The 14,799-nt window shown below is 42.7% G+C and overlaps 1 protein-coding gene across 1 annotated transcript; it reads right to left on the bottom strand.

Annotated features, from left to right (window-relative positions):
• Positions 1 to 12,072: 12,072 nt before the first annotated feature.
• LOC134049371 (transcription factor SOX-17-like) lies at positions 12,073 to 13,546 on the bottom strand. The gene is made up of 2 exons (XM_062501766.1): positions 13,255 to 13,546; positions 12,073 to 12,989 (listed from the first exon to the last, which is right to left on the bottom strand). The coding sequence occupies exons 1-2, from the start codon at positions 13,544 to 13,546 to the stop codon at positions 12,073 to 12,075; spliced, it is 1,209 nt and encodes a 402-aa protein (XP_062357750.1).
• Between the last annotated feature and the right edge of the window lie 1,253 nt (positions 13,547 to 14,799).

Here is a 14,799-nt window from a genome sequence, read left to right as displayed (position 1 = left end):
TCTTAAAACAATGTCATGTTATATGAGTAAAAATGTAAGACTCAAGCCAATTTTGTACTGACAATTTCCCACTTGTTCTATAAGATTAAATATAATTTCAGAGTCTGATCTTTGCTTTAGAAAATTTTTCACTTTCAATTTGCAGAAACAGCCATACAGTAGATGACTTTAACTTTCTGACCACACATTACAGAGATTAGTGAGGTCAGGTACACTCTAAGAATAAGATGTGTCCCTGCATGCATGACTCTTCAAGTTAATGAAAATATTAATATAAAAATATTAATGTAAATTATAAAATGGAGTCACACAGAGCATATAATGCAGGAACTTACTATAGATGTTCAGCAGAATGTGGTGCTCCCTTTGAAATACTATGCAAAATATTTAATAAACTAATTTCTGTAAAATTACATATAATCTCATGAACAACTCAGTATATTACCTACCACTGCCAAGAGGAGGTGCCTGCTCCTGTACAGGTGCTCTCAAGATGGGGAAGAGTGTGTGAGGTTAGTGATGGTAAAATGGGGAAGAGTCTGAGAGAGCTGAGTACCTGGGATCAATTTAGGGGACCAAGTGAAAAGGGAGGCAGTGGAGTCATTTACTTTACAACTGGGTGAGGGGGATGCCCTGAGGAACCACCAGATAGGAATTCCCTGTGGTATTTAATTGTACCTAGCTCAGTTCTCTTGCCTATAGCCTGTTGCACACCATTCCCCCACTGCTGGGATCCAATTCAAGAAACAAGAGAGCAGTTCTACTGGAGTACCCTGTTAACACACTTGAAGAACTTCCTGCAGTTTTTTTTTTTTTCAGAAGCAAAACATCAAAATGCATGTCATGACAACTTCTGAAATACTAATTGATCTCACCATATTTTTGCATTGTGAAAGCAATTTCTTAAATCTAGAACAATTCCATTTGCATTGAAAACACTCATGGTACTTTATTTATGTAAGGGGGAAAATAAGTTTAGGCAAATAATTTTGCCTTGTGACTAAAGAGAGCAAATGGTCACCAACATTTGTAAGCAGAAATTGAGCCTTCAGCCTCTACTCACAAACGATGCTTTCAAAGCTCTGCCCCCACCCTTAGGTTATCTCTTTCTTCAAGTGTGGTGTGCAAACAGATGCAGTGCTCACCTGAGGTCTCTTATAGTGAAATAATTAACTCCTGGGTGTCACACGTGTTCTTCTTCATGTTTGCCAAGATGACCTCTGCTTTTTGTTTTTTTTTCCACAGCAGCTTTGTTGACTCAGATCATTAAGAATGTGATGAAAAAAAAGAAAAAGATTAAGGTAATGTATTTTATTTTACACTGCAGGGGACTGGGAATGTAAGTGCAGTCATTTATTATGTCTCAAATGAGGTGCAGTAATTCCCCACTGAAGAACAGCAACTACTCAAACTGTTCCAACTGAACTATTCATAATTTACAGTATTCTGCTGAATAAATGACTTATTTCACATTCAGCTGTTGCCTTGAGATTCCCTCCACTCTCTTTTGTAATAGCATTCACAAAGTCAGTTCTTCTTTTATTTATATTTGTGCATTTATTATTTGTGCTTTTCCTAGTTGAAGTTCTTGCTGATATCAGGCTATTTCTCCAAATTGCTAGGATAATTTTAGCATCTAATTTTATAATTTATGATGTTTTCAGCCTTACCTAAGCTGGCAAAATCCAGAAATTTTGTGAAGTATAGTTTATGCTCCTGATTCATTATTAAATGCAAAAAGTAAAGAAATGGGCCAGTATAATGATTCCATCTGAAAGAACTTTTGTAGGTAAAGGCACTGATAACTGAGATCATCTGTAATTTAATGTGGTCCATGTCTCCCCAGTTTAGGGGAAGCAACATACAACAACATTAAACCTTCTACTATCATCAAGCTCCATGTACTGCTTCTCTCTTAAACATTCAACCACTTACTCTGCTAACCCAGGAAATCATGTTGAATTGATAAAATTTATTCTTGAAAAAAATCTATTTTTGTTTAGTTTCTTTATCCTCTCACTACTTGTAATGTTAATTGTTAATGTAAATTAATTAATTAATATCTTTCTGATTATCAGCATTAGACCAAAGAATTTGCAAATGTCAGGCTTTCCTCAAGAAAAATATTATATTCCTTTTTTATTTCAGAGAATGTCACGACTCTTCCCTCATCATTTTAGATTTTCTACCATCAGTCTCCACCAGTGTCAACATCATTATTTTTTAAAAATTGAGGATGGCAAAACTATCATTTTTGAAAATTTTAACAGCTAGAAATATAGAACTACTGATTTAAAGGCCTAATACAGACAAGGCTAACTGCCTAGTTACCTTCCCACTTCGATCATTTTTCTCCTCCTTTCTTGTTTACTGTTATATTTTCCATTAGTTTTTCTTCCTCAGTGCTTTGTATTTAAGATGCTATTAATACAGTGCAGTGTTTCAGAGGATAGTCTCCTTGCTCTTGCTCTAAGAGGAGGGAAAACTTGTTTGACAAATGAGCCTTCCAAGCTGAGACACTCATAGTTAAAAATGACACTGTTTACCTTCCTGTCATCAAGGATAACAGAGGTAAACTTTGGAAATCAGTTAGTTTCTCTTGCTTTAAAGTAAGTCATGGGAACTCATGGAGGTTAGAGATACTGGAAAATATCTGTAATTCCTGGATATTCCTGCAGTTCTAATTTAGGAAGTATGAAGAGTCGAGTTAATGTGGATTGTTTATACAGGACGTCACAACACTGTTATTGTTATTCATCTCTTGGCACAAAGGGAAACTTGGAGCATTTCCAGGCAATCTACAAACTGGAGTAATTTCACAAAACACTTGAGACAGCTGAAGAGGGAACAGCAGAAATGGAGTTTTATCTAGCTCAGACACCAGGACTCACTCATAGGTTTTAACTTAAGGAGGTCTCAGATCTGTGATAAATTTAGCTCCAGAAGGAGCTACTTATGCTGCAGGAGCAATTGCATACTTCACTCAGGATGCTTTTCCACAAGGATGCAGGTCTTCAACATGTCCTATGAGATGTCTACCAACCTTGTGCTATTGTCTTGAATAACCCTAGGAAATCTCAGATTGTGTCAGGCCCTCAAGTTTAGGAAAGTATGGCATTATCTGGAAGGTATTTAAGCCACAAAATCCACTGCGTAAAAATATATCACAAACATTGAGAGAGTATTTCTCAGGATGCAGTTGAGAACACAGAAGAGCAGAATGATTACAAACTTTTCCAAAACTCAGGAATATGCTGTGACCTTATTGCTGATGTAAATTCAACAACAAACTTAAGACGATCTTACTGTCACCCAGTTATAAAATGTTTTAAAATTTAAAAATATTTAAAATAATTTTTTTAATTTGAGATTTACATTTATTTTATCCCTTGCAGAGTTAAGGATTCTCTAAACCATGAAAAAAATTTAATAGAAAGTCTGAAAATGTACCTGAAAATATTAGTACATACCACAATGCATATTTGCCTATGAAGACTGATTTTCTCTACAGGAATACAATTTTGCCTGAGATAGGAGACCACAGGAAAAGTCTGTTGGGTTTTCTCTCAGATCTCTAACTTCAATAAAATACAAAAACATTCATGTTGTGAGATAAGGACCCAGAATATTAAAAAGGTTCCCTAGTAACCTTGTGAAATGTATATATTATGGTTACAGGTTATTGACAGAGTGTTTCAGAGACTAACCCACAAAGGAGTGACAATAATGGCATCTCGGCAGTTACACACGAGTGGTAACCTTGTTGTCATGGCTGCTGACCAAAATGAAAGTTACCTGTCACTACCAAGTCCAACTGGCAATGTGTTCTGGTGGTTCTGCCTGGAAAAGTGACTAATACAGGAAACACAGCAGTGAAAAAAAAAACAATCTTTCCCTGAGGAAGAGGGGACTGCTTAGTTTCCAGGTTGCAGAGGTGGGAAACAGTGTAGATTACATTGCAGAAGGAATCACAAGGATTTCTAGTATTTCACTTTGGTGAAAATGCTAATCTTTGTACACTTCCAGTCACAATTGCCATGAGCAGGTCACAACTAAAGGATAATACTAGCAGCCAATATTTCTCCTATGTAAAATAAATTCTTAGCAGTGCAAACAGAAAAGCTATGGTATTACACAGATACAAACTAAAGTGCAACAAATGGATTGTGGATGACGAAGGGCAGCTACCCATCCTGCTGAAGATGAGGATTTGTGTAGTTATTTCTGCAATGCTGCAGTCGGGTGTGCACAGCAAATTACATGAAGGTCGTTTGGGAACAGTGAAATGAAAAATCTTGCCCAAGGATATGTGTTGTAGCCAGGGACTGTTAGACAAATAGAGGAAATAGCACAGTTATGTCAAGGTTGTGAGGCAGCATAACAAGTCTGGACATGTTTTGTTGTGTTACTGCTGTAGGTGGCTTCTCTATAGCAGTAAGTTTTTATTGACTGAATTATTCATAGATGATGTATTTTGATAGCAATAAGCAGTCACTCTGAAGTACTTCATGCATTCCAGGTCAATCTAGATACCTCATCCTGACTGGCAGAAGTATTAAGGTAGCTAGGAATGCAAGGGTATTCATGTCCAACTTAACCCTAAAAGGTTTCAGGTGTTCATCACATCAATTTTTTTAAATTCTTCTAAAACTAAATAATTATCTATAAATACAAGCAAGCATTTGCCTCTCTAAACATAGACTACATACAACATATTGCAATTTTTCATAAAGAAATCTAATCTAAATCATAACCTTTTATAAAAATTAAGATTGTGCTTCTACAAATTGTTGTCAAATGGTATTTATACTTTTTTAGCCATTTAGTGGTCATATTCCCCAGTGAGACTTCCACTGAAGGGAGGCAGCATGGCTGATTCCTGGCATCAACCTAACTGCATTCTCAGCCTGAAGCTTCCTGAGGGAAAACAGCTAATCAGGCTTCATTATGCATCTTTGATTTTTTTTTTCCTTTTTATGAAGAAATAGAATAGATAATTGTGAATTCTACTCCACATGTTTAAAATGTGTAAAGTACAAAGCCAAATTGGTAACAGCAATTTTCACTCTAGAAAAGTCATAAGGTGCTGCCCTGTTACTGTTCTGGTACTTTAACCAGAGGGTTCCATGAACACTGCTTTAAGAGCAAAACAGGACTAAAGACAAAAAAATCTAGCTTAACTTGGGTCAGTGTTACTTCCTTTGTCACCTTAAAACACAGTGGAATAAAAACCTTAGATTTGTCAGTCAGGATAAAGCCCTCAGACAGGGTCTTCAAATCAACTGTTTCCTTCTTTCAGAAGTGGTGCTCTGAGTTTGATGTCATGGAGGAAAATTTTAATTTAGATCTTTTACTGGACATCTTGTCAAGGCTGTCAAATTTCTGAAGAAAGTGTTTCACTAAGTGACAAGCTGTTTTGGGAAACTGTCTGTCCTGAGACTAAATTCATCTGCATGAGGTTTCTTTTGCAGATTTTGAAAGACAAAGCCTAGTTTTGTGCCTCTCCCAACTATAACAGCCTGTAAATGACTACAGAGCAGACCTTTTATCCTTAAAAGATGAGTGTTACCTAAGGTTACTTACATAAACACACCCACCCCTGAGTACAAGAAACCCATCTGGATCAAGGTAGCTATGCCCCACATTAATGATAGAGTATAAGTGATGCTACACTTGCTGGGAAGTTAGTAAAGCAGGCTTTAAGGGTTGTAATTGGAAATCTGACTCATGAATGAAACCCACCTGTCTCTTTAAGATTCCTTGCAGGATACTAAGAAGTGGTTGAAGGAGAAGATGATCTCTTGAAGTCATTTCAATATGCCACAACAAAATAACAGCCTTGTTATTTTTCACATCTCCTGTGGGGATTTCCAGACTGTATATGAGTAGGTACTAACCAGTGAGTTATTCCCTGAGACATTATTCTGACATATTCAGGAATCACAAAATAGATCTTCTCTTTTTTCTTTTTTCCTGGGTTGTGTTGTTGTTGTTTTTGCCTCAGGTTTGGCCTTCTCTAATATTCTGCTCCACAATAGTGTTTGTAGGGAAATAACTTAGGTAATTCTGTCTGACAGCAGAAGGAACAGCATTTGTATCTTGACAAATTCTGGCAAGCTTTCCATGCATTAAATAGCTCTCCACAGGTTTAAGCTCTAACTCCTTATCAGTGGTGAAATGAGTCCTTTTTAAAGCAAACCCAGGACATTGTGATTTGAGTTTCTTGCATCAGTACTAGTGAGTGCTTTTGCAGTATCACACTTTCAGTCATCATACCCAATTGAAAGGTATGAGAAATTTCTACAAATCGACAAATTGCACTCTTCTGAGGACAAATCTGCAGCACCTTGCTTAGGCAAACCAGTTTTCACTGTTGATTTTGCACAAGCAAAATTATCATAGGTTGACATACAGAAAGACTATGCATGTAAATTAAGGAAACCCACGTAGTGTAGCTCACAGGAACTTGTAGGAGTGATACCTTTAATTAGTATAATGAAAGCATAAAACAAAAAAATCAAGACTACATAACCTGACTCTACCTTAGCTATTTCCCAGTAATACCAATAAGTGCATTTGAAACCAGATTTTGTATGGTATCAAACCATTCAGCTCCATGAATTCACAAATACTGGTTCACCTTTCCAGTTAATTGAAACACAACCTTTACCCAGAAAAGCATTCTAATATTCTTTATCTTTGTTCAACAGGGGACAAATTTTTGTTTTAAACAGGATGTGTGCAGGATAAATTCTGTTTCTACATGGCAATAACAAGAAGCTTTAAAGTAAATCAGACACCATAAAGTAATTCCACAATGCCTTGGAAAGAACCCAAGACTTGCTGGTACCTAAATATATTCTCTGTGGATAAATGTAGAGGCCACCTCAATGTGAACAATAACTATATTCCCCTGATAACTCTATGGAATACTCCATGAGTTCTCTCTGATAAGGAAAAGGATGGAAATTTACTTTCTCTGAACTATTGCTTATTAAAATGCAGAAGATGCTGGTATCCTTCTTTAAACAAGGTTAAAATTTATTTTGATGAAGAATTTTGTTTCTAAAATCTTATTTCAGCATTTTTCAATATCAGCTACCTGAAATTGATTTGTATCACAATACAGCTATGATATAAAAATGAATTATTTAAACAGGAGAGCCATAATAAAGGAGCCTCAGTAGCTCAAACATTTTTACTTTTCTTGTTACTGCTCCACTGTAGGTGAAAAACATTCCTAAAACAAGTGTTCTGAGAGAGTTTGAAAAGAGCTGGAAACAGATTTGCAATTTATTTAATGATGAAATTTCTGGAGACTGGATCAAGTCTCAGATATTTACTGATATCTCAAATGGTATTTCTAGATTTGCTTTGAAATGTTCTCTGTTTCTCTTCTTATGCTCTTTGTTTTGAGATTATTTTTACTGAAGGATTCATGACATCATGAGTAGTGTTTGACATTTTTCTGTGTCAGGTGACATATACCATGACATTTGGGTGTTTCAGTTTCTTCAATTCAAAATTCAAAATTTATATCATTAATATATTTTAAGAGCCATGGCAATTTCAATTTGTAGTGATACATAAGCTATATTCATGTTTGAATTAAATCTAAGAGAGACACCTTAGAACTACAATTAATCTCAAACTGTACAAAATGCAACATTATGATCTGGACATTAGGACACCACCTGAGAAATTCCTTGTCTCCACATGACCACGTGGGAATTTAATTAAATATATTTTTTAAATCTTTGGGGTAAGACAAAATGTTTATTTGTAATTAACCTGACAAGAAGTGTAAGTTAGACATTAAGACTATGCTGCCATGGTTAAATTTTTTATGCTCCACTGACTATCCTAGTCTTCTCCATTTCATAGTGCAATCTATAACACAAATTTTAAAATCTATATATCAATTCATATTAATGTAATAATCAGTGCATATGCAGTCATAAATGTAGTGGTTGCTAAAGTACTTAATATATTCCTCTTCTAAGTCCATATTCATTTAAGAAAAATGAAGAATTTTAATAAACCAATCAATAGTTTTAGTAATACCTGCAAAGGAAACATTATTGCTTTCACCATATTAATTTGGAAAAGTAATCAAAGCAATGTGGTCTCTGCAGAACCGCTCCAAGGAGCTGAATAAAAAATATTTTATACATACATATGTTTAAAATAGCTAGAAGCTCCACACCCTGATTTCTATCTTACCAGAATGGTGGCCTTGGATATATGATGACCCTTGATTTATCAGGACAGAAGAAAAGAGTCCTTTTAAGAGTTCCAGAAACTGCTCTGATACCCAGAGTAGACTGGGGTAGCCGAGATCCACCAGAGATAACATGTACATCATTTATCAGCCCATAAACACCTCATGCAGCAGCTCCAGGAGAACAGGTACTCAGAGCAGGGAGCATTTCAGCCTGCACCACCCACACTCCCACATGCACACACAAGCCCCAGCTGCTCCGGGGAGCCAGGCAGCCACACAAACCAGCCTGGTACCCACTGCACACAAGGGAAGCTGCCAACCACGTTTCACACAACTGAGAAAGTGCTCAGTGTGGCCTTAGAGTACAGGACAAAGCTGAATGCTCCTGTGTAGGATTTTCTGGAAAATACTTGTTCTGTGCTTGAACCAATACATTATATTATTTTCCCATCCCTAAGTGCTCAAATGCATTTGAGAACTATAGTCAGATGATTTTGAAAGCGATGCAGCTGCCTGCAGCTAAACTAATCTCAGACTTTCAATTTAAAGAGCATGAAGTCAGCTTTCTACAGCTTTAAGAACATGTTTGGACCTCAAATTTTGACTCCAGCAGAGCACAAGAGTTCCAGCTAAAGCTGGTCAGATATTCCTGAAATAGGGGAAGAGAAAATGTATTTTTTCAGTCATATTGAATCAATGTTGGGACCCTTTTGCAGTAATTTGAAGATTTAGCATTCCCTCAGTATCAGAGGTGTGATTACCATTGTCCTCCATGGAAAGCTGCCCAAGGCCTACAGTCAAAGTTTTAAGAAGCTAGAAACCCTACAAACCATGAGGAGAACTAAACCATGAAATGTGAAGTGGGAAGGCAGGAGTCAGCTTATACAGATGAAGCTACCTCCTAGGAGGTTGCAAGGAGGTAGAAAAGAAGACACAGTTGGGACTGAAACAGTCAGGAGACACAAAGGAACAGAAATAAGGATAAAGAAAGTGGAAAACTAGAAACAGGAGGAAAAAAGGTGTTAAAAAAAGAGGGTAACCACCAAGGAAAGGGAGAGGATAGAGGTAGATTTCAGACAAAGGGGGAAAGCTTGGTATTTTGAGAACAGAAAGAATAGGAGTGGTAGGAGTGGTTAACCTGTTACAGAAAAGGAAAAAGGCTTATGTGAGTAATAAAAGGAGCAAACCAGGCAGAGTGCAAGAGGAGACTACAGCACAAGGGAAGGTACAGAAAATACAAAGTAACACATGTCATTCCCAGAATGAGAATCCAACCAATTATTCCACAGCCCCAGCATCATTTTGTTGTCCTACATTATTACCTCAAAAACATATAGACAGTATTTGTTCCTTCACCTTGCAGCAGATCAAAACACAGGCTCAAACAGTGGAAGAGAATTAGATGCTGTTATTTGGTGAGGGATTCCTCATTTGCTGCTTCATTTCATGATAATGGACAAAGTTCTGGGTAGAAATCAGTATTAGATGGTCAACTGCAAGGCAAAGGGACTTGAGAATTAGATATTGGGAAGGAAAAAGTGCTGTAAGTGCTATAATTAGGGAGCATTTTGGCTTCAAACTTCATGTATGACTTCTGTTTAAGATAGTGATTAACTGCATTGGAGTTCCATAGAAAATGTGTGTATCATTTACAATTAACACTGCTACTATAAAGACATTCACTAGAGGTTAGAGCTACGGTGATAACCTTAATCCTGGAATTTGTTTTGACCCTACTTTGGAACTTCAGTTTACTTTGGATCCTAATTTTTCTTTACTGGAAGATTCTCTAAATTTTATTTTATAACAGAATTGAGCTAGGTAGTGAGATTATAATACTGTACTATGAAAAAAAAAAGTCTTAGTATGCAAGTAGTGAGACTATGTCAAAAAAAAGCAATAAAATAAAATTAATGTTATTTCAATATACTTAAACATGTATTCAAAGCACCTAATTTGTCTTTGCTATCATTCTGAGGGGTTTTTTTAGAACATTTCTGCAATAGTATGAGAAAGACTTCCTGCTACAATTTTAGCAGCCCATACCTGTAGGAGTATGAGTACCACAACGGTGACCAACAGGGCTGGTCTTCTATGAAACAACTGGAGCAATCCAATTGTTCAGCTAGAGATTCCACTGTTGTTAGACCTCTCCTATACATATGACATGTCAAATATTTCTATCTAGAGAAAAATATTATATTGAATATTGAAGTGACTATACTTTTAAAACATCAACTACACATGCAGTCTTATTAAGGGGGTGGAGGCAAGGTGGGAAATATCAGACACTGGTTTTCACATTTCTCTCATTGTCAAGTTGAAGGGGGGGGGGGGGAGGGGGGGTGGGAAAAAAGATGCTATGACACTGAAGGCAGTGATTTTTTTCAGTATTTCACTGACATGCTGTTTAAAACCTGTCTCTGGAGGCAGTGGACATAATCAGAATTCCTTGAGACCTCATCTGATCCCATGTTTTGACTAGATTTGTTTGAAAATACAGCTAGGTCTGCATCCATAATGGGTTTTTAAAAATGGCCACTGTCATACAATTTTTATAGAAGTTTGTGCAACTTATGATCCTAAATTGCACAAGTGGAATTTTCACAGGATTTCACCACCCACAACTTAATAGTCTAAGTCTATTTAGGATAGTAAACTAAATAAGATGAAGTACACTTACCTAAAAAAAATTATTATTGCCCATCACTTTTGAACTGTTGTATGCTAGTTAAAATATCTGAAAATCTCCATTACAATTATTGTATGTTGACACCAGCCAGCATCTTCCAAACATCAGAAAACTGATGATGTAGTTGTACCCTTGCACTGGCAGAATAGTCACAACAGAGCACAGGTGAACATGCCAGTGAACACGCTTAAAAAAAATGTAAATGGTCAATTGATACTCGACAGTAGCTGAGAGGAGCTGCACTTGGGTTGCACTGTTTTTTCTCCTCATTGGAGAATGATGAGCATGAACCCCATGGCACTAAGTGGAATGAAGAAACTTGAAAGTAGGTGACAGAAATATAATTTCTAAATACAGCTTCAGTGTTTGTGAATCCTTTGGTTCAAACAAAAACCCTATGTACAGCAAAGTCACCTTCTCATTTACAACTTTCCAAAACATTGTATTTCCAGGCACACTTTAAAACTAGTACCTCAAACTTAACTAGCTTCTTTTGTTGCAGACTGGAGGTTTTTTCCTAATGCACTAATGCAAATTCCATTGGCAATCAAAAAAGAAGGAAAAAACACCTATAAAACAGCACACAAGAACAATCACATGTTCTGCACTCTAAGAGACAGACCAGCAGCAGAGATAAATAACCATTAAGCTTTGTAATAGGAACACAGCCACACCTGAGAAAAAAAACTGTAGTTCATTGTTGAGCCATTCTTAGGTTAAAGGATAACATCCTACCTGCCTTCCGAAAGCATGGCCTTAGGGCACGGCAGATTTACATGAACATTACTCTCGAGAGCCACGTGTCCAAGAAGAATGACAGAAACAGCAGCATGATCATTTATTTTCCCAAAAGTCAAAAAGTTAAAAACACAACTAAAATACATTCTGGGCTAACAATTAAGACTGTTAATTTTGCAAAAATATAAAAACTACGGGAATGAACGAAATCGGAAAATAAGAGGTGAACATTCCATTAACACCAGCTTAAAAACAGCCCGAACGAGGCTTCTGGCGTGCAGGATAATCAGGACAGAAACTTACGTACAACCAGACAAAGTTCGGGGAACTGTCCCAAGCAGACGCAAATAAATTACATAAATAGGAGCGAGGCCGGGCGCCTCTCTGCCAGTGTCCGAGCCGTGCCCCAGCGAGCCCCTCACAAGTCCGGATAGCCGCAGTAATAGACGGCGCTGCTGGCGTCCGACACGGCCGACGAGATGGGAGCCGCGCCCTCGGGCGACGGCAGCGCGGCCGCGTCGTGGCCGCCGAAGGGCAGCGCCAGCTCGGGCTTGCAGGCGAAGCGCAGGTACTGTTCGAACTCGGTGCGGTCCACGTCGCCCAGCAGCTCCTCCGGCGGCAGCTGCTCCAGCTGCTCCCGGCACGGCGCCGTCTCGGGCGGCGGCGACGGCTGCCCCACGGCCCCCGGCGGCGGCAGCGGCGGGCAGCGCCCCGGGCCCGGCGGCTGGCACTGCCCGTAGTACGCGTGCAGCGGCGCCGGGCAGCCCAGCAGCCCCTGAAGCGACCCGCCCGCGCCCAGCGCCTCCCCGGGCGGCAGATGCCGCCGCAGCGACGCGCCCGACGGGCTCTCGGACGCCGCCGCCGCCGGGTACTCGGCGGCCGCCGGGTGCGGGCCGTAGCCGTAGGGCACCAGCGCGCACTCCTCCTGCAGCCCCGCCGCGAAGAAGGGCGCCTCGCTCTCCGCCGCGTCCAGCGGCGACGGGTCCGGCGTCGGCAGGCTGTAGCCGTCGAACGCCGCGCCCAGCGGCGCACAGTCCCGGTAGTGGCCCGCGCCCGCCGCGTAGCCCTGCTCGCCGTACGGCAGTCCCAGGCCCTCCACGCACATCCTGCCACCGCCGCCGGCGACCTCGCTGCCCAGCCCGGGCCCCGCCGCCGCCTCCGCCAGGCCGTGCTGCAGGAAGCCGCTCTCCACCCGCTTCAGGCGCTTCACCTGCTTCCGCCGCCGCGGCCGGTACTTGTAGTTGGGGTGGTCCTGCATGTGTTGCACCCGCAGCCGCTCCGCCTCCTCCACGAACGGACGCTTCTCCGACAGCGACAGCGCCTTCCACGATTTACCTGCACCCACCGGCACCGTCAGACCGCCCGCTCCCCGATCGGCACCCACGCCCGCTCCCCACCACACCGACCCTGCCCGCGCCCCCAGCCCCGCCCGGGCGTGCGCGATCCTCGCTCGCCCTCGGACGCCACCGCCCCCCAGGCACCCCGGCCCGACAGCTCACGCACGGATCCCCCCGCTCGCCGCCCACACCCCGGATCCCGAGGCTGCCCCGGACCCCTCGCTCTCCTGGATCCCCCCAGGGGACCCCGCGCCCGCGCTCACCGAGCATCTTGCTGAGCTCGGCATTGTGCAGGTCCGGGTTCTGCTGCGCCAGCCGCTTGCGCTCGTCCTTCGCCCACACCATGAAGGCGTTCATGGGACGCCGGATCCGCGCCTCGCCCTTGCTCCGGCCACCCGACGGCCCCGACGCCGCCGCGCCGCCCTTCGCCTTCGCCTCCCCCAGCGGGCTCAGCGACTCTGCCCACGGGCACATGGCCGGCATCATGATGGGCAGCGAGCACCGCCCCTGCACCTGGTCGTCGCTGCTGGCGTAGCCCGCATCGGGGCTGCTCATCTCGGGCCGGGACGCGCTGCCCACCGCCGCCAAAGCCAGCAGCTCCGGCCGGCCCACGGGACACGCGCGGCTCTCGGGCCCCGCTCGCTGCTGCCAGAGCCGGCGCCCGGCCCGGCCCTATTTGAGCCGCCGTGCGGCCAATGGCGCGGCGGGGGCGGGCGCGCAGCCGGACGGCGGCCGTGGCCCCCGCGGCGCTGCCCTGCCCTGCCCTGCCCTGCCCTGCCCTGCCCTGCCCTGCCCTGCTCTGCCCTGCTCTGCCCTGCTCTGCTCTGCTCTGCTCTGCTCTGCCCTGCCCTGCCCTGCTCTGCTCTGCTCTGCTCTGCCCTGCCCTGCCCTGCCCTGCACGGCGGCCCCCACGGCTCCTCCCGGCGCGGCGGGTCCCGGCACCTGCGGGGACATCGCGGGCTCCGCCGCGGGCCCCGCTGCCCCCGCTGTCCCCGCGGGACCCGTGCCGGGCGTGCCTCGGGCCACCGGCAGCGCATTCGTGAGCGCCTCCGGCTTCAGCCCTGCCCTCCGCAAGGCCAGAGCAGACCGGCCCCCTGAGGCCGTGCGCTCATGGACATCATTGAGCGGAGGATTTTCATCCTTTAAAGGGGGGAAAGGGACAGAGTATTTACAGGTGTGCTGAGATACCCTGTAACACTCTGAGAGGCACAAGCGGCTTGTCCTGCAGGTAGATGTGGGATGTAGCTTGGGAACAATAAAACAAGTCATAATCTGTGCCTCACACTAGTTACTCACCCTGTCCGAGCCGCCCCGCCTGCTTCTGCTCTGCCGTCTCCCCCCGCAACCTGCTGCACCGAGGGAGCGGCGCGGGAATGCTTCGGCGCATCCTGGCTTTCCCGCGAACAGAGACAGACATTTTCGTGTCTGGCTGTCTCTATCACTGCCCCGCAAGATCCCCTTGCCGCCAGCTCTCTGTGCTTTGCCTCCTCGGAACTTAATTTCATTAAATCACGACATATTCAAAATTAAGCCGACCCTCATTTTATCGGATTATATAGAAAACTTGTTAATACAATACTGTTTGTTTTTCCTAAAAGTAGGCGATGGGCTCGAGGAGGCTTTAATTATTTTTACAACTATCCTACTGCCATCATATTTAGAGTGGTCTTGATAAATGGGACCTTCTTATAAACTCTAATAATTCTTTCAATTTCAGTTATATTCAGTTATGATATTCGATCGTATTTTCGATAGTATCAACAACTCTATTTTTCAAAGCGTACACCTCGGAAGATGTGTTATCAGTG

Source organism: Cinclus cinclus, chromosome 1, assembly GCF_963662255.1.
Source record: "Cinclus cinclus chromosome 1, bCinCin1.1, whole genome shotgun sequence".
NCBI lineage: Eukaryota > Metazoa > Chordata > Aves > Passeriformes > Cinclidae > Cinclus > Cinclus cinclus.
The sequence above is the reverse complement of the archived record's forward strand: the minus strand, read 5'-3'. Positions and strand labels throughout refer to the sequence as shown.

Bases quoted from the DNA above. Each gene is read 5' to 3' on its own strand.
- LOC134049371 (XM_062501766.1), bottom strand. From the start codon at position 13,546: ATGAGCAGCCCCGATGCGGGCTACGCCAGCAGCGACGACCAGGTGCAG. The intron at 12,990-13,254 runs GTGAGCGCGGGC...CGGTGGGTGCAG, and splicing joins CGAGCTCAGCAAGATGCTCG to GTAAATCGTGGAAGGCGCTG.